Source organism: Chanodichthys erythropterus, chromosome 13, assembly GCF_024489055.1.
Source record: "Chanodichthys erythropterus isolate Z2021 chromosome 13, ASM2448905v1, whole genome shotgun sequence".
Classification (NCBI taxonomy): domain Eukaryota; kingdom Metazoa; phylum Chordata; class Actinopteri; order Cypriniformes; family Xenocyprididae; genus Chanodichthys; species Chanodichthys erythropterus.
In genome coordinates, this window is record NC_090233.1 from 39,301,421 (window position 1) to 39,322,394 (window position 20,974).

Genomic DNA, 20,974 nt, shown 5'->3' on the forward strand with positions numbered 1-20,974 from the left:
ACTCAAGAGCACGAGATCCAAACACGAGATTTCACTCCGAACATGAGATCATGCCAGCGTAGCACATTAATCCATAGACACCTGCTTTGGAATCATAATAATTAATTTCTTCTAAATTAATACAGATATTGAGGGGGGGGGGGGGGAACAGCATTTTTTAGGTTCTGAATTTTTCTCCTTTTAAAAAAAACTATATCCCTTTATTCTTAATATTGCTTAATAGAATAATATATTATTTAATAAATAGCTCTGACAGCTGAGCATGCAATTTAAATTTTGTTTCAGAAAATAAATGCTGTAATATCTCAACGCACACATGCAAACACACACGCACACACATATGTACAAAGATTAATACACACAAAACCACAACTTTGCTAACTCTCTACAACCTCACTAAAGTCTAAAATGAAAAAAAAAAAAAAAAATAGATGTATATTTTTCGTTGAAATTTTAAGTAGTATTCTCTGATCTGTCTGTGCTGAGGATTACTGTTTCTGGCTTATGTCTCTAGCTTTGCTCTAGGTGAATAACTGTACACTTGTACACTGTTGTGTGTGCGTGTGTATATGTGTGTGTGTCTGTGTGTGTGCGTATGTGTAAAATAGAGGAACACACTTTCATCTATTTAATCTCTGGAGTTGATCCTCAGTTTGAAGGAAACGCGTCCAGCAAACTTGTCTCGATCAGTGCCCTCGGGAATTGCATTAGAGTTGATTTTGCACTCCACGTTTACTTCCTCGTTCATGGTGATGTTGAGGAACTTAATTGCCACTAGAGGCTGAGAGTAGTTTACCTGCAGCAGAAGAAGAGTGAGATATGGCTGTTTTTAGTAAAGGTGACACGTAAAAAAGCTGTATTATTTTACATTTCCTCATGTGAGCCAACATGTTAAGATCACATGACCAACGGGATATGACTCGCTTTATCTCAGTTGCCTCCTTTTATCGGACACCTTAGCAGTTTTGTGACTGTACATTGGTAACTGACAACTTTTCCTCTGCTTTTCTTCATGTGATGCTACATCCACATCACTAGGTGTCAGTAGCAGATGAATACCATAACAGCACAACTGATTGCATGAAATGGAAATTGTGAATCTCTTTTCTTCCATATTGTCATGCACATTCGAGTAAAACAGTTTGTAGTTTGCAGATCTGAATGTGATCTCTTGATTGTAAAAAAGGGAATATGTGTGATACGTAATGCCACCCGGTGGCTGATTTCTTTCATACTTCACACAGGCCACTAGAGTCTCGAGTTAAACAGGCCCACCAAGTTTTGTTTTGATCGGCCTCCGTTAACCTGGTCTAACGGGTTTTTAAAATTTCATATGCCAATGGGAGGCATGTTTTTTGAGAGACACGAAGGTCCTTATAGATATTCAAGGCACCTTTTTTTTCCCTGTTATTGCGCCACCAAGTGGACAATCACTTTACCATCATGGCAACTTGTGCATGCAATGCATGCCAATTTTCAAGTCAATCCGACTAACTGTTGCATAGTGGCCTGTTGCACAAAGCCGGTTACAATTGCTACCCAAGTAAGTTCAAGTGTAGTTTGAGAAAACTGTTTTTTCGGGCTCATGAAGGTGGATCGGTTTTTAGCAGGTTTCATTGCTATGGTATAACTTACGCTACACGGCTAACCTGCTCCGGAGCAGGTTTTGTTCTGTATTAGAAATCACAAACCTAAACTGGACCAATCAGCTGTGAGTAAAGTGACTGATGCAATAAAGCCACTCCCCCTGTATCTCTCGCTCCAAATGAAAGCAGTTTATAGTGAAAACATTTTAGAGACAAAATTGCTCAACATTTGCTGTTAATTAATCATCATATTTATATTAAATAAATTAAAATGATGGATAATTCGTGACATATTCATATAATTAGGCCTATTATATTAACTGACAATATTAAACTTTGCTTTTAAATTAAAATAAATATAATAAATGCATAATATATAAAGCTTTTAAACAGATTAAGCTTACATGTATTCTTTTGAGCTCTTTGTGAAACTATATTAACTATTCGGTCTATTTGTTTGATTCACATGCATTGATATAATCAGATATTTTCTTTCAGCTGCCCTCTCAAACTTTCACTGCAGCAGTATTTATTCCTGCTTTGTAAATGCATTTAATTTCATATTTTTCATAACGATCTCTTAATCTTCAGAAGAGACATGAATTGCGCGGCTCTCTCGCGAGAAGTGAATCAAACTGACGTTCTCCATGTTCCGTGTGATTGGCTGTTTGCCGCACGTGTCACACTTTCAGGTGCACACGCTTTGCAAACTCTGGATTAAACCTGAGTTGACAGAGAAAGTTTATACCGAGCGTTGTGCAACAGTTGATCCTGATCTAAACCAGGTTGGATTTATCTGGATTTGTCAACTCCAAACCTACTCTGAAAATCAGAGTTTGTTCAACTAGTTTCATGCAATAGGCCACAGATGTAGTGGTTTTCATGTCTTTGATTTATCAAGCTACATGCTTGAACCCCTAATAATAATGAAACATATGCAATATTTAATTTCATGCCAACATTTATTTACATATGTAAGATGTGTGTCTGTATATGTGCTTACAGGTGTATTCTCTCTCAGGTGTGTGTGTGTGTGTGTTGTACCTGGGCTTTCTTGCCATAGTAAGGGTAGTACATAAGGTTGAAGGTGCCATTGGGGGGAAAGTACGCCAGTTCACCAAGTTTATCTGAGTCATCCGCCTACAGAGGGAGGGAGACATTGAGTTCATCTCAGCTCAGCATTTGATCTGAGGGTATCAAGCTCTTCTAACACCAAAACTGCTATTACTGTATTAAACAAATGAACAGAAAAACTAATTGCCCCTTAAGATGATCTTATGCTGGAATTATCTAGCATATGATCTGACTATATGAATAATCATTTTATTTTTTTGCTGCAAAAAAAAAACTTATATAAAGATTGGTCAGTTTGATGGCTTTGGCTTCCAATTTTTCTCTCATTGCAGAATATCAAAGCTGTAAAATACAGCTAGTAAAATACTCTGTTAAAATGATTATTCTTTATTCTGTCTTTTATTCTTACCCACTCGTCTTTCCCAACTTTGTATTTCTGACAAGAATGGAGGGGGAGAACAGATGAGACAGAAAAACAAAAACAAATCATCCACATGAAGCATAAACGAAGATGATAAGCAATGGTGTAAAACAACACACATTGAACAAACACTGAAAACAACAATTAAATGACAACAATGCAGAACACAGGAGGATGAATTATGAGAAAGGGCAAGATATTTTGAGAGGAAAAATGTCTGATTTTTATTTATTTTTTAATGAATAAGTGATTTGCAGTTTGAAGACTGAGGAAGATTGAGGAACATATCTGCATGAGCCTGAATGGCACCATCAGATTAAACCACCAGTCGATATCCAGCCTGAACCCACACAAACATACTTGATCCCAATGACACACACGATTGAGAAAGCTCCGGGAAAGAGCATGAAAAACTTCCACTCAAATGCAATACAGATCAAAGTTTGCTGCCTGATAATGTGTGGCAGTACAGCGGGGTAATAACAACCTACAGTATGTGAATGCAAACATGCAACAGTGCTGTTAACTAAAACTATCTCTAAACTATTTCATTCATTCAAATAAAACTGAAATTAAATCAAATATAAATATTAAATGGAAAGCTAAAACTTAAAAAGAAATATTTTAAATGAATTAAATACAGCTAAATATTTGAAACTAATAAACTATAACAGTGACCAGTCGCCTGATTAATGAATTATGCAAATGAGGTAATGGCTTAAACACGCCCACCTCTCAGTCTCATGGAATTCAAAAACAGACTGAATTTTGCATGAATGAATGAGTGCTGAATGCATTCAGATTTAAAATGAATGGGAAACACCAAGCTTACTTAACTTGATCTCATTTCTGTTTGTTTGTTTCTTGTTTATTTGCATGTGAATCAGCAGCACATAGTCTGTCATGACAGCTTTTCTCTGAAACTGGCCACAGTTCTACTTACTAGCTAATTTAATCTGTTGGCCTTGTTGAATGGCTCATGTAACTTTAATCTGAAATCAATCCCTTTCTAAAGACTGAAGGATAAGAAGAGAGTGGGAGACTGAAACAGAGCGCTCTTACCTTAGCACCACAAGTGACATAAGGAGGCTGCCCGTCCTTAGTAGGCAACAGACCTATCACCTGCAAAAGAGGAATAAAGACAGAAAGATTGAAATTAGAGAGAAAAAGAAAGATATGAACAAAAAGAAAGGTCAAATTGGGTCTCATTAAAAAGCTAAAACAACTATTATAAACAGTCAGGCCGCTCTCTTTAATTCTGTGGTTTCAGGTCAAAGCCATCACTCACTCTTCAATAATAACAACTGGAAAAACCTCACTCAATGCCCTAAAATCAAATCAGACATTTATTTTGATTACTGTTTGTAATATAAAATATATTCAATTAGATGTGTCAAAACATTCTGTCAGGGTTTGGTGGGAGAGTTCGCAGGAATACTTGACTCTGATTTGCCAATTGAAGGATTGAGAAGTACAGCATTTTTGCATTATAAACTGTAACTTTTTAGATATTATTGTAAATGTTTCTGACACAAACATTTCACTCAATTCTATTTCACGTCTTACACGGTTGAGCTTGATGATGACGCAGGGCTTGCCCTCGTTGTAACCATAATAACGATCTGTGAGCCCAGAGCAATCCTCCAATATGGTGCGGTTGAACTGGCAGGAACGCTTGGGGAAGTTTTTCAAACTGCCACTGTCCTCCTGGATGAAGTACCGATCCGGTTTACACTCGTAATTCTTCTGGGCCTGGACTGAGTCATTGTAGGCTGCATAGAAGAAGCAACAGTCATGACCTTCTGTGAACTTCTTGCTAAATGGCATGCATAATTTCAATAGTAAAATAATTGTAGCAGTTTCTCTGTAATACATACAGTACAGTCCAAAAGTTTGGAACCACTAAGATTTTTAATGTTTTTAAAAGAAGTTTCGTCTGCTCACCAAGGCTACATTTATTTAATTAAAAATACAGTAAAAAACAGTAATATTGTGAAATATTATTACAATTTAAAATAACTGTGTACTATTTAAATATATTTGACAAAGTAATTTATTCCTGTGATGCAAAGCTGAATTTTCAGCATCATTACTCCAGTCTTCAGTGTCACATGATCCTTCAGAAATCATTCTAATATGCTGATCTGCTGCTCAAGAAACATTTATGATTATTTTCAATGTTGAAAACAGTTGTGTACTTTTTTTTCAGGATTCCTTGATGAATAAAAAAGTTCAAAAGAACAGCATTTATCTGAAATACAAAGCTTCTGTAGCATTATACACTACCGTTCAAAAGTTTGGGGTCAGTAAGAATTTTTTTTTATTTTTATTTTTTTGAAAAGAAATGAAAGAAATGAATACTTTTATTCAGCAAGGATGCATTAAATCAATCAAAAGTGGCAGTAAAGACATTTATAATGTTACAAAAGATTAGATTTCTTTTGAACTTTCAATTCATAAAATAATCCTGAAAAAAAATATTGTACACAAATATTTTGTACAATTGTACACATTAAATGTTTTTTGAGCAGCAGATCAGCATATCAGAATGATTTCTGAAGGATCATGTGATACTGAAGACTGGAGTAATGATGCTGAAAATTCAGCTTTGCATCACAGGAATAAATTACTTTGTGAAATATATTCAAATAGAAAACAGTTATTTTAAATTGTAATAATATTTCACAATATTACTGTTTTTACTGTATTTTTAATTAAATAAATGTAGCCTTGGTGAGCTTTGTTTAAAAACATTAAAAATCTTAGTGGTTCCAAACTTTTGGACTGTACTGTATGTGGTTGTTCGAAAACCTCCTGGTACTCACGTGAGAGGAAGTTATTGAGGGCCTGGACATATCTTTCCCAGGTCTCTGTGAACTCCACAGTGTAAGCGATCTCCAACTGGTCTCCTTTAGGTCTGATCATCATCCCTACAAAATAACAGAAAACCAATAAGGGAAAGGCAAGATACAGTCTGTAAGTGTGTGTATTTTTGGGTCACAGTGATTTTACCAAGTACAACATGTTCCTGGATAAACATCTTTGTTGATCCTGGAACAACATTTTAATCAACCAATCAGATTTAAGGGACACGTTTACAGTTTATATCAAGTCTAGGCTTACAACCAGGGTTAGGTGCTTCTACATCTGTGTTATTCACCATCTGATTTCAAGGATAAGTTATGGGTAGGGTTAGGACTAAATTTTCAGACAGGAATGTTATGCAGGATCCACAAATTCTGTTTATCCAGGAACATGCCTTACTTGGCAAAATCACAGTGACCTAAATCACGTTCACCACAGGTTTGCATTTATTTTACTTGTGAATGGTCTGCTTGTATCACCTGGAGTTGAAAGTCTATCTTGGTATGTTGGTCTGTGGTCATCGAGTGTCTGCAGCATTACGTACATGGTGAGAGCAAATAATCCAGCCAGGAAAATGTAGAATGCCAGATAAAATAACAGGATCAGACCTAAAAAGACACACACATTCAAATACAAACTCTATAAACAAACACATACTGCACTCAAGCTCTTGGAAATTCACCATGTCACTGGAACACTGGTGAAACTTAGCATTTTACAGGAATTCTAGGAGAATAATATGAATATTATTAATTATTAATAATAATTACTACTACTACTACTACTAATAAATATGCCTATTCATTTCCATCGACTAATAAACACAGCTGCATGCAGTAATTATTGGAGTTTAAGCACTACAAACCCACATTTTGCACAACATGAATCATTTTTGACAGACAGATAGCACAATGACAATGGCAATGCCCCATAAATTTAAAAAAGCCTATGGATAAGGCCTTTTTGATGCCACCTACTAACCGAGCATCATAAGCAAATTTTACACTGCTCCACATACTCACGTTTTATATGTGTACAGTAGCCTATATTAGTTTTGAGTGGATAATTTTAACCATTTTAACCAATACTGATTGGCTGATGGTGGCCATATTTTATATCTGACTGTCCTTATTGATGGAACCTTAGACAAGTAGGTTTGACTACATGCCTGTATAGCGAAAGCCGTTTTTATGTTTTTTCACTGTGATTGTGCCACCAAGTGGCCAAGTCCCTCCAAATTTGTCACATGTCCTTAAATTGATTAATATTAATGAGTGATAAATGTTAATTAAGATATATTGACAGAGGGACTTCAATGAATTTTTCAGATCGAGCCAGCAGTCTAGGAGTAGTTCGCAAAGTATGTTTTGCAAATAAATAAACAACAGAAATTAAATCAGAGCTATTTGTCATGGAGTGGTTTAACATGCAGAATGAATGAAATATATGGTTTAAGTACAACAAAAGGAACTAATCAAGACCAGCTGAACAGAATGATGAATTAATGGGTAACCTATAGGTCACAAACTAGGAAATCAGATCAAATAATGACCGGGAGACAGAACAGAACTGAATCAAATCACACTAAACAAAACAAACCTAACAGCTATAAATTTTGTTTATCTTGACCCAATGACTCAATGAAATTTTATTGCACAACTTGTAACTTCTCCAATTTAACACTCTTTAATAAAAACATATTTGATCAGAGTGTTTGTAAAAAGATATGCAGAATACTAGGACCATAACACCATATATTTTGCACTCTGTCTTGCTTCGTCTCTCTCATTCTGCTGATGTAACTGAGTAAAGAAACAAGGCAGGCCTAATCCTCTTAACTTCTCACCAGAGCACCCCAATCTCCTCTGCTCATTCATATATTTATATTCAGTGCATACATACACATTCACTGCAGCTCTGTCTTACACATATTCATACTTTTACACACAAATGTCCCTTAGAGGAAGTCTGGTAATCCTTTCTGGTCAATGCCTAGTCTTTGACAAAATTGAATTACTGCAGGGCAGATGTGGGTATTAAGAGGGGTGAAAAGGGGAGGGATGGTGACAGGAGGAGGAGAAGAGGGCAGATTAAATCACAAGGGGGATTTTCAGGGAATAAACTGTATTATAATAATAATTATATACACTACCGTTCAAATGTTTAGGGTTGGATTTTTTAAAGGTTTTTGAAAAAAGTATTTTCTGCTCACTAAGACAATCAAAATATATTATTGTGAAATATTATTACAACTTAAAATAATGATTTTCTATTTTCATTTAGAATGATTTCTGAAGGATCATGTGACACTGAAGACTGGGGTAATGGCTGCTGAAAATTCAGCTTTGACATCACAGGAATTAATTAATTTGTAAAATAATATGCTGATTTGGCGCTCGAAAAACATCAGTTGCGCTGCTGAACATTTTTGTGGAAACTCTGATACATCTTTGATTAATAGAATGTTCAAAAGAACAGAATTTATTTGAAATAGAAATGGTTTGTAACATTATAAATGCCTTTAATGCATCCCTGCTAAATAAAAGTACTAATTTTCTTTAAAAAAAAAAAAAAGTCAACACATATCATTTATATTACATATCAGAAGAATTATGCTCAAAATATTTATTTAAGTAATTACTTTTTATTATTATTATATAATTATATTATTTATCATTATTTTTATTATAATTTATTATTATTATTATTATTATTATATTTTAATTTAATTAATTATTCATTTAAATGAATGAATAATTTCAAATAATTGATAATTACCTGAATATTTCATAATTCATTAATTTGCCTCTGTAATATGAATGTACTTCAAAACATATTCATCAACACTAAATAATTTATGGTTGCTATTTTGAACAGATCAAGCTCTATCATTCCATAGAGGGGATATGAGGGATAGAGGAATATGTTTGTACACATATATGTGCTTCAGTATGGTGGCTAGCAGGAGTGTGTACGCCTGAGGAGAGCTCATTAAGCTACAGGACACCTGAGCTTCACACAGCGAGGCCCCTGGGGACAGTCGATCAGGTTGCCCCGGGCCGAGGGAGGAGGGATACCGGATCTATGCCCCCTGTTCTGCTGCATCCAGGAGCTCCCCGCACAGACAGGCTTTCACTGATCAATAACAGCAGTGCAATGTGAGGTTACTCTACAGGCTAGGATTACACAGGAGTGTGTGTTAATATACCTGGAGAGAGTGAAAAAGAATGCAATGGATGCGTAAGAGAAAAAGCGAGCAAAGATAAGATGCAGGAAAACTAACAAAGCCCAAATGATCAAACCATTAAACATTACTTAATCTAATAGCAGGAGAGCCTCAAAATAACCACCATCTCTCTCAGGACTCCAAGTACCTGCATTATCAGACATTACTTGCTGAACTTGGTTAAGGGGTTCAAATTTGGTACATCCTCATTAGCTGTGCTGGCTCTCCTCACGATCTGTGTAAGTGTGTGTGTGTGGCGAATTCTGCACCAAGTGAGAGTGATACACTATCGGTGCTCTTCTGTTTCTTTATCTGTCTCTCATCATGATGAAAGTCACCCTCCCTCTTTCAACCCTCTAATTTGAACGCAACCTGAAAGACAGGAACAAAATGTGCCGCTGTGATCTGCTATTCGCATGTTCGTGATCATTAATACAGAGAAGAAACATACAAACAATCTCTTTAGATCTATCCTTTCTGATTCATCAATTCTAAAGTCCATCAAACCTACTATGCCACCATACTATCAAACAGAGCTTCAGAGGAACACACAGCTGTGATACAGACAAAGGGAGCAGTCCGTCCACTGTTATTTCTGAATATCAATTTCCTGTTTTGGCAGCAAGAACTTATGCAAATAAATATAGAGATAGTAACTATACTGATTTTTTCTTTTTCTTTTTTTTACTTATAATGTGCTTCACATGGTAAGTAAATTAAATGATTTTATTCATTATTTAACATCACGGAATCAACCTAAATAGATTAGGTTACGCCAACAAAGATAAGGATTAAATCAGGTAAATAAAGCTCCTCATGGAGTAACTATAGCAGATAGCTTTTTATTACATAGCTCTCTGGAATACTTGATTTGAACATTCAGTCGTCCATATGCTGTACTGTACTTGCTCAAAAACTGAACTGAAAATGGCGCTACTTTCAGAAGAATTCATATTAATATTACTATAATTTTGTTACACTGTCATTCTAGTAGACATTTTTGTAGTGTAATATTAAGGATAATAAGAGGGTAAAATTACATCATCATCTCTATGTATTTATCTATGATGTGTGCAGCTGTATAATAAGCTGGATAATATTCATTTGAACAAGAATTCTGTGACTAAATTCAACAAGAAGATCTTAAAATACAGTATATCGTCTGAAAAGCTAATCATATTTAAAACATAAAAATGAAAAAAAAAAATTCAATAATTTTAAAACAAATCATTTTAAAAATAAAAAGTCAAAATTAAATACTTAGGCCTATTTAAAAAGATGATTTTGTTTCACTTGCATTTATTGTGACCGTTAACCAACATTGCTCATGCAAATGTATTGTTAAATTATTTTTTATAGTCAAGTTTTTATGTCAAAGGGATTTGGCTGATGAAAAAAGTTTTGGAATCCCTGAGCTAGAATATCAGTAGGCTACTAGGCTACTATAATTATTAGTCCCTCCAGGATGTCGCGATTCTGCGATCGCTGAATTTATCGCAAAATCAAGCAAACTCTGCAATATGCGGAGGAGCTTGCACTTTTTCTTAATTGTCGCAGATTTTCCACAGATTTTGCTTAGACACGTCCCGTGATGTTTTAATCAAATCGCTTGAGCAGCGCAGCTCGGACCAATAATAGACAACGCGACAGGAGTTCAGAGCAGCGGGCCGATCTCGATCCCACAACAATATTTCTACACAGCGCTGTGATGAAAGCACTTGAATTTACCGCGGAATTAATAACATCCCTGTGAAATCTTGTGAGAAGCATTTAGGTTACCATAGAATTCTCTGTTAAACCACAGATATCAGATCAAACAGTTTCCACGTCGGCACTGTTTGATCTGATAATCTGGAAACCATGATAAACATTGTGCCATTAACACTAACACTAACACTAACAAAGATAATTTGTGGCAGAAATAGTCTAAACACTCAGGGGGTACTCCACTCGAAAAAGTTTGGGACTAATGTTTTCGAGTGCTTTTACGTGCTTCACACAACTTTTCCCAGCACTTCAAAGCTTTAAATATTGCCCAATTTGAATGTTATTTTTAATGTGACATCCAAAACATTATTTGTTCATCCTTCATAGTTTGTGAAACTAAAGGTCTCACAAGGAAAGCAAACCCTTATTTAGAAATAAAAAGACAATAAATTACCACTGTAGTAGATGCTGCAGAGGAGCACTTATTGGCTTATTACCCATTTCCACAGCACCCTAGTATATATTTTTAATATTTATTAATAATAAAATAAAAGTTAGTATTATCTGCATCTCAACTAAGGCTTAGTGCTTTTCTGTCAGCCCTCACAGCACTGCCAAATCAGGGGCTGGTGCCACCTTAGAACTTAAAGGGTTTGTTCACCCAAAAAATGAAAATGCTGTCATTAATTACTCACTCTCATGTCGTTCCAAACCCGTAAGACCTTCGTTCATCTTCAGAACACAAATTGAGATATTTTTGATAAAATCGGATGGCTCAGTGTGTGCCAAAAAAAAAACAAAATAATGACTTTATTCAACAATTTCTAGTGACTGCTCGATGAAGCGTTGAAGCTTTACGTATCTTTTGTTTCGAATCAGTGGTTTGGAGCGTGTATCAAACTGCCAAAGTCATGTGATTTCAGTAAACGGTAAACAGTAAACTGCTGTTATGTCATAAGTGTTTTGAAACATTTCGAAATTTCAGTGGTTCACCACTGGGGACAATGATCTCTGTAAACCCATGAACCCATGCTGTAAATATTGCCACAATTTTGAGAAAAGCCGTCACAAATTCAGTCATTTTAGGCCACAAAAATCAGAAAAAAAGTCCCGTTAAATCCCGGAAGGACTGGATAATGCCTCCAGAACTTAAAGAAATAGTTCCCTTTTAAATAAACTTTTCCTGATAATTTACTCACCCCCATGTCATCCAAGATGTCCATGTCTTTCTTTCTTCAGTCGAAAAGAAATTAAAGTTTTTGATGAAAACACTCCAGGATTTTTCTCCTTATAGTGGACTTGAATGGGCACCAAACGATTGAAGGTCAAAATTAGTTTCACTGCAGCTTCAAATTGTTCTACATGATCCCAGATGAGAAATAAGGGTCTTATCTAGTGAAACCATCGCTCATTTTCTGAAAAAAATTGAAAATTATATAAGTTAAATGCTCATCTTGAACTAGCTCTCTTCTTCTTCTTCTCTATTAGAGTTCCAGCAGTGTAGACCCTGATAAGTGTATTACTGCCCTCCTCAGGTCAAAGTTTGAACTAATTTTATATGCAATATGCTAGTTCAATAGTATATAACAATTTAGTTCAAACTTTGACCTGTGGAGGGCAGTAATACACTTAGCAGTTTCTACACTGCCGGAATTCAAATAGAGGAGAAGAAGAAGAGAGCTAGTTCAAGATGAGCATTTAACTTATATAATTTTCAATTTTTTTCAGAAAATGAGCGATGGTTTCACTAGATAAGACCCTTATTTCTCATCTGGGATCATGTAGAACAATTTGAAGCTGCAGTAAAACTAATTTTGACCTTCAATCGTTTGGTGCCCATTCAGGTCCACTATAAGGAGAAAAATCCTGGAGTGTTTTCATCAAAAACTTTAATTTCTTTTCGACTGAAGAAAGAAAGACATGGACATCTTGGATGACATGGGGGTGAGTAAATTATCAGGAAAAGTTTATTTAAAAGTGAACTAATCCTTTAAGCGCCGCTTATAATAGAAGCGAAGCGGTTATGATTTGCAGGCGGTGCGACACGTTTGTTTTTTCCAGGCGCAGCAAAATGAAAAAAATCTCAACTTTTCAGAATGCCGCAAGCGCACCACAGATCATGTGACAAGAACCAACCGATCAGCTTTGGCCTTTCTGTAACAACATCGAAAGCTCAACCGAACAGCTGAGGCGAGTTTTTATTCTTTTTATATTTAAATATAATCTAGCAGTAAAGCCAACGCAAGGGCTAGAAATCAATTTATCTGTTGCTGATACTTCTTTGTCATCATGGAGAGCACAGTTCATGGTTGCATGTGAATGACGGACGCCACGGGAGCGCAAATACTTTGAAAGGAGGAGAAAGCGGCATGGCCGTGCTTTCTGCAGGTTTTAGACATGATATGTGAACGGCCCCTTATGCTTCTTTGAACGTGGTATTAAGATCTTCTGATATGGGTTGCTGCATTATTTGCTGTAATTCTCAGGAGTGGTTTAGATATTCACTTACAGCCTTTGCAAGAGTGATGTTTAACAACAAGATGGAACACAGGCTCTATATGACCCTCCAGGGGGCTGTAAGGTCAAGTGCTTTTATCGGATGTATTGACCCCTCTGTGCCCCATGGGTCCTGACAGCAACCCTGGATATGTTTCAATAGAAGACACAGCTGTATGAATGTAGCTACAGCTTTCACCATCCTCCATAGGTCACTATTAAGCTTCAGTAATGAGGATGTACTTTGTTAAAGAATCTAAGCATACCCAGGTTCACTCTGGTTTGGGCACAGACAAAAATAGACTAATTAAGGAGTCTTAGAGAGCACACTGGCTTAACTAGGCAGCTAGTCCTCAGAGCATCACACACACACACTCACTGAGCTGCCACACACTGAGCTCCCTAGAGCAAAATGTGCTGGCATACAGTCTTGAGGGCAGTGATCTAGCATTTCTCTAACTCAAGCATATTCACGCACACTCACACGCACACTCACACAAACACACACACACACACACACACACACACACACACACACAGTATCCCATAGCATTGACAGCTGAGTTATAGATGCCCGACGGGCAGAGAGTGCTGATAGCTTTAATGCCATCACTCCCTGATTAAAAGATACATACAGTTCCAGAATTAATCTACGGCCCTTGAATAGGCCGCGTCTCTACATGATAGCCTCACCAAGGCAACCAATGAGCCTATTAGTAAAGGATTACATCTTACACTAATTCACTACCCCCCCTCCCCCTACACACACACACACACACACACACACACACATACACACACACACACACACTCAAAATGGCCCTTGGCTAGATTTAATCATCTCAATGTCACTGCAAAAGACAATTTGCAGCAATATGCAATGGGCTAAAGGTGTTTTATGGCTATTGTATTTAGTAGTTTGAATATGTTTGGAAAGTTTAAACAGGTTTAAACTAAATGGCAGAATGTAAATTTGTGAAACATTGTGAAACTGTATGTAAAAAACAAACAAAAAAACAAACAAAAAAATGAAGGGTGGCCATTTGTTGACTATATATTTTACAGTTCCTAAATTAAATTATATTAAGTTTATATACCAACCTATTTTAAATATTAAAATCAGTTTGTCATGATAAAATGTACACTAAATGATACAGGTTGCACACTGGGGCTTAAAGTTGGCCTCCATAGCAACTGTCAGGGTAGCACAGGCTAACACACATGACAGTTAAATAATGCAATTAACATAATAACATCATAAAGCCCTCCAATCTACATAACTGATACCAAGAAAGAAACTAACGTTTATTATATGATTAGGAATATTTGAGAAGGAAATAAATTAAAGTGATTCATACTTTTAACAAAAACATCACTTATACAGCATTTCACTATATTTGTACTGCCTCTTTAAATGTAATCGTTCACAAAAATGATATAATAATTCATACTTTGTACTTCTATAAACATATAGTAAGGTAGCCTATTTAACACATTGTTACTGCAGAATTTTAACATCCTTTTGCTTTTTAAATGACTGTTCTTCACAGAATGTAGTTGAGGAAATACTGATGTGTGCAAAACGTTTTGCCTGAAGCGCATTTTGGAGTTTTGCAGTGACTCGACGCGTCACATTTTTCCGCGCTGTTCACTGTCTGATACCGCGCATTCAACGCTTTTATCCAGAATAAGACAATAGGCTAATCATTAAGTACAGTAACTTTAATCTATCTGTAGATATCAATTTAGTTAATTTGACAAAGATAAACACATACTAAGGCCAACGTATTACGTTTTACAGCTGCATAAACGCGAAGAGAGGGAACGCAAGTGACGCATTACAGCCAGGCAACGCAACTGGAGTTTCAGCACCTCGGACAGCGATCAGTGAACTTCTCAGCACTGACAGAGTGAGGCTCACTGTACGAACGATTGCACTTCAGGTTCATATTATAATTGCAAAATTATGTGGCACTAATTAGAATACGTGCATGAGTATAATCCTGTCAATGCTTGTAAGACTTACCCCAGCTGCTCGCGGTCCTCCCGCAAAACTCGCGCGTCCTCGGGTTCCAGAAGAACTCTTTCCACGCGCTCTTCTTTTCATCTTTTGCCATTTTCCTAGATGAAATAAATGTGCACTCACAGAGTCAACGCCTCGAGGCTAACACTCTCTTTGAGAGTAATAAACAGCTATTCAGCCCTTGAATATTGTAGAGAAAGGGTTAAAACGGTCTTTTAGGTCTCAATGGAAAGCGTTTTTAAATGAAAAACTGGGTAAAAGCGATACCCAAGGCACTCTGCCGAAACCTGAGCACTCAAGCGAGAACTGAGTGAGAGTAGATCTCGCTCCCTATGTAACACCCGGTGTTCTGCACACTCACCAGTGCAGTGCGCATTCCGCAGAGAGAGAGAGAGAGAGAGAGAGAGAGAGCAGTGCAGCACTAATATGCCGATACTGCAGTAGAACAAGCCTGCCTGCTCAGCGCAGGAGTGTCAGAATCACCCCCCCCCCCCCCCCCAAAAAAAAGAGCCCCTCCCTGTGCAAAACTCAAGTCTCTTCTTGGCCAATAGTAGCGCTATTAGCAGTGCAGTTAGCCCCACCCCCTCAGTAAAGTTACAAACTGTAAAGGCTGTGATGGCAGAGACTTGTCGGGGCATCCGTCAGTATCTCGTGAGGCCGTTACCATGGAGACACTTGCGTGCCCTGCTATGGGAAGTGTCAGGTGAAGCCAGGGAAAGCTCTCTCAGGATGTGTTTGGTGTTTCGGTTCTGGACTGTTCTGTGCAAAGAATCCCAGTGGCCTCAGATTTTCAGATGCACTGTAAAAACATAATCTTAGATCAAGGAAATGGTACAGAAAATAAATAACCAAAGATTTAAATGATTTAAATAAAACAAGTAATGTAACGATGCAGTATTTGTATTACAATATTGGCTACTACTCTGTCAATTGGCATTACAGATCAGATTGGCATTATAGATTGATACAATTGGATTAATGCATTCTTTTAATTCAGGGAGTGCTACATTAAATATATATATATATATATTATTTGGCATCTTCCCAGCACGCACTGGGGCATTAAAGGTGCCCTAGAATTAAAAATTGAATTTACCCTGGCATAGTTAAATAACAAGAGTTCAGTACATGGAAAAGACATACAGTGAGTTTCAATCTCCATTGTTTCCTCCTTCTTATATTAATGTCATTTGTTTAAAAGACCTCCGGAAAACAGGCGAATCTCAACATAACACCGACTGTTACGTAACAGTCGGGGTATACGCCCCCAATATTTGCACAATGCCAGCCCATGATTGAGGTATAACACAAGGGCAGTTAGTATTACACAAGGGCAGAACGTCTGGATGTGCACTGCTGAATAATCAGACTAGGTAAGCAAGCAAGGAAAACAGCGAAAAATGGCAGATGGAGCAATAATAACTGACATGATCCATGATTACATGATATTTTTAGTGATATTTGTAAACTGTCTTTCTAAATGTTTCGTTAGCATGTTGCTAATGTACTGTTAAATGTGGTTAAAGTTACCATCGTTTCTTGTTGTATTCACGGAGACAAGAGCCGTCGTTATTTTCATTTTTAAACACTTGCAGTCTTTATAATGCATAAACACAACTTCATTCTTTATAAATCTCTCCAACAGTGTAGCATTAGCCAGTTAGCCACAGAGCATAGCCTCAAACTCATTCAATATCAAATGTAAACACCCAGATAAATACAATACTCACACAATCCGACGCATGCATTCAGTATGCATGACGAACACTTTGTAAAGATCCATTTTGAGGGTTATATTAGCTGTGTAAACTTTGTTTATGCTGTGATAGAGTCGAGAGCTCGGGAGGGGGCGGAGACCGCGCGATTTAAAGGGGCCACAACCTGAAATCGGCTCGTTTCTAAATATGCCTTAAAATAGGCAGTTAAAAAAATGAATTAAAAAAAAATCTATGGGGTATTTTGAGCTGAAACTTCACAGACACATTCAGGGGACACCTTAGACTTATATTACATCTTTTAAAAAAAAGTTCTAGGGCACCTTTAATACTAACCTATGTGGTGAATTCAGAACCGCATACTACCAGTACTATTCCTGATATAAGATATTATAAAAGTAGTAATAGTATACTAGTATGCGGTGGAATTCAGCAAGGGTCACATTGTTTGGTGACTTGCAAGTTTTATTTACATTGCCATTGATTTTATCATGTTTAAAACCTTGTGTTGATGTCAAGAATACATTTTTAAAATTATAGCAGATTAATCGCAACATGACATTATGTTCAGTAAGATAATATTTTAAAAGAATGAATTATACTTCTTATAACAAAATAATAATATATAATCAAATATTAATTTAAAATATGAATAACTCAAAAACACTTAAACTCTTGGTTTCTTTTCTTCAGTTCTACAAGCATCCCAATTTTACAGAGCAGAATTAAGCAGTACCATTTTCCAAATTCAGGGAAATAAAAGTACTGGAAAGTGGCCAAGCAATCTTTTAAGTAACTATATTGGCTACTTTATTATGCTTTGAACAGCAAACCATTAAAGGGTTAGTTCACCAAAAAATGAAATTTCTGTCATTAATTACTCACCCTCATGTCGTTCCAAACCCGTAAGACCTTTGTTTATCTTCAGAACACAAATTAAGATATTTTTTATGTTTTTTATCCCCCATAGAAAGCAACATATTCAGAAAAGTAGTAAAAACATCATTAAAACAGTTGATGTGACTGCAGTGGTTCAACCTTAATGCTATGAATCAAAGATAATACTTATTGTGTGCAAAAACAAAACAAAAATAATGACTTTATTTCATCTCTCCCTGTCAGTCTCCTAAGCTGTTTACGTTGTAGTGCAGTGCTTCTGTGTTCTACATCAGAATGCTGACTCAGTATTGGCTGATGCTGTTCACGTGAGCAGATACTGTGTAATACTGGCCAATAATGAGTCACCGTTCTGACGTAGAACACAGAAGTGCTGCACTGTCTATACAACGTAAACAGCATAGGAGACTGAGGGAAGAGATGAAATTGTTGAATAGTCATTATTTTTGTTTTGCTTTTGCACAATTGCCCACATTGAAACTGGATTCTGAAACAACCAGCCTAGAAGGTCAGGATGAAGAGAAAGTGAATGAATGAATAAAAACATTACCACATCAGACTGTGACAGCAGATATCCAATTGGTCATATCATGAGTGGTCTGCAGGACAAGAAGACATTAAATGCGGTTGCAACAGTTTCTTTTACTCCCTCTCTCTCTCTCTCTCTCTTTCTCGCACACACACACACTGTTACTCGCACACATGATGTTATGTTCATCATATAAAATTTATTTCATGACGATATCAATGCAAATATAGCACTACAGTGATTCCAAGGTACACCGTATCTTACCATACCAATATATTATGGCACTCATAATATGGCCACCGTTTATGTAGACACGCAAAGCCGACAGTTTCTGTAAACTAGTTTACCCAATAATACTTAAGTTACCCTTTTCATCTTAATAAATTGCCACTAGATGATTATTTAGTATATCTGAAGTACAAACTGGGCACAATTTATATAGACTGGGACGCAGCCCAACCTTGAACTGAATCTTTAAGGGAATCCGTCAAGAATTCCCAGCATGCATTGCACCAGCCCTTCTCTACTGTGGTCCTCCGTACTGTTTGATAAAGACTGTATTTCAAATGGCCACCCAGGTGGTGTAGTGAAACCCCGGTGTCGTGGTGACAACGTGTCAAACCCTTGGCGACATCACTGCAAATGTTGTCATCACGTTTACAGTAGTGTTGCCAGGGTGAGAACTGTACAGGTTGGTGCTGTTAACTATTCAAAAAATAACAACAACTTTTAAATACAACCACAACAACAACTGAGAAACATTCAATTGCCAACAGTTACAAAAGGATCCACTCCCCAAAACTCCATTGCATCCAAAAAATAAAAAATAAAAAATTATAGAGCACTCAAAAAGAATGAACAAGAGAAATGAAATAACAGCAGTGAGGGATATGTAAGCAAAAGTAGAAATTCAATATAGCAGCAGAAGTACTTCAAAAATATCCAACTGATATTCCAACGAGCCAGGTGGAGTGTGTTCATGAGGGTATGAATGCGATCAGAGTTGCTTAAAGGGACTTGCATGACACTAGCTGGAAAAACACTGGTGTGTGTGAGTGTGTGTGTGTCTGAGACTGTGCCTTTAGTAGAGAGGGCTCGCCTTTCAGCGGTCCATTCAGTACAGTGTAGACAGGTAGCCACAGATAAAACTACTAAATTTCTTTATAAAACAATTAAACACCTTGTACTTTTATACATTATATGCTACAATATATTTATTGATTACAAGTATGAAAGTGGAAATAATTGCTACATAATCAATACAGTTGTACATGTTTATTTTACAGATTTTAACACTTGTGTGTGTGTGTGTGTGTGTTTTTATCTTAATGTCATGTGGTTCGCTTTGTTTTGTGCGGAAAGTTCCAACATCGGTCTGAGGAGCGCCCTTGCATGTTCATTTTTCCCAATAGGGCGCTGCGAGTGTGTGCGTTTGTGTGTATATGCGTGTGTACATGAGCATCGGACAGTGTGGAAAGTTTTTTTCCCCGTTTGTTTTATTCTCAGGGTGACTGGATTGCTCAGTCTTACTGTACTTAAGATGAAACTGACAAGGACCTTTTATATATGTCACTATATGTTATTAAACGTTATGGCAACCCCAGTTGATTGACATATGAGACTATGCTGCCAAAAGGACTGAAAAGTACAGTTGGATGTTAGCTTCAGATATGCTCAGATACAGATTAATTGTAAACAGATGCATAAATATGGTGGTTCGACAGTTTTTAGGCGAATACAATGACACCTTGTGTTAACGCAGCCCGTGCATCGATACTCACTGTCTTTCCTGTGATAGTTTTTGTAATGAAGCTCATCCTGTGATCTTATTGGTTGCTATTTTCATCAAGTAAATTTCAACAACTGATTTGCTCTTGCAATGCGGATCTGACCTAGGCGTTCTTGGTTATCTTTGTGATTTTGTATTGGACTGGGCCAAATGATCAGTTTCCTGCTTTAACAAATATTGCTACATAGGTCACACAACTTCTGCTGAACATCTTTTCTTATACTCCCCAGATACACAGACACACGTGTCACTGCACTCAGCAAATTGGCACTCAATCAATAGGCAGTAATTACACTTAAAATGGATCTCTTCTACAATCTATGACAGGACCACACAGCCCTTCATCACGGTTTCCATCATCACGTCTGAATGTGTAACAAGAGTTTGACTTTTTCTGTGTATACATATGTCGAATTTTGTATTTTATTGATGTTTCCCTGTATTCCTTGCAGTTTTGTTCTCTGTGTGTCTGAATTTCCTCTCGTCTCTGGTCTACATCCAACCTCACATGCCTCTAATGCAAAGATACAATTACAAAGTTCACCATGACACACGCACACACGCACACACACACACTCATTCTGACACTCCTCTGGAATGTAAAAAAACATCAGTCTAGTGGATGCCCAGGAAACAGCAGCATAAC

The 20,974-nt window shown here is 36.8% G+C and overlaps 1 protein-coding gene across 2 annotated transcripts; it reads right to left on the minus strand.

The window, feature by feature from the left end:
• Window positions 1–489: 489 nt before the first annotated feature.
• Window positions 490–15,515, minus strand: atp1b2b (ATPase Na+/K+ transporting subunit beta 2b). Of its 2 annotated transcripts, XM_067407355.1 has the most exons (8): window positions 15,402–15,515; window positions 6,426–6,554; window positions 5,907–6,011; window positions 4,648–4,853; window positions 4,144–4,203; window positions 3,070–3,096; window positions 2,631–2,726; window positions 490–796 (listed from the first exon to the last, which is right to left on the minus strand). In XM_067407355.1, the coding sequence occupies exons 1-8, from the start codon at window positions 15,490–15,492 to the stop codon at window positions 629–631; spliced, it is 882 nt and encodes a 293-aa protein (XP_067263456.1). In that variant the 5' UTR covers window positions 15,493–15,515; the 3' UTR covers window positions 490–628. The 2 variants fall into 2 exon arrangements, with proteins under 2 accessions (XP_067263456.1, XP_067263455.1); XM_067407354.1 differs by lacking the exon at window positions 3,070–3,096.
• Window positions 15,516–20,974: the final 5,459 nt, after the last annotated feature.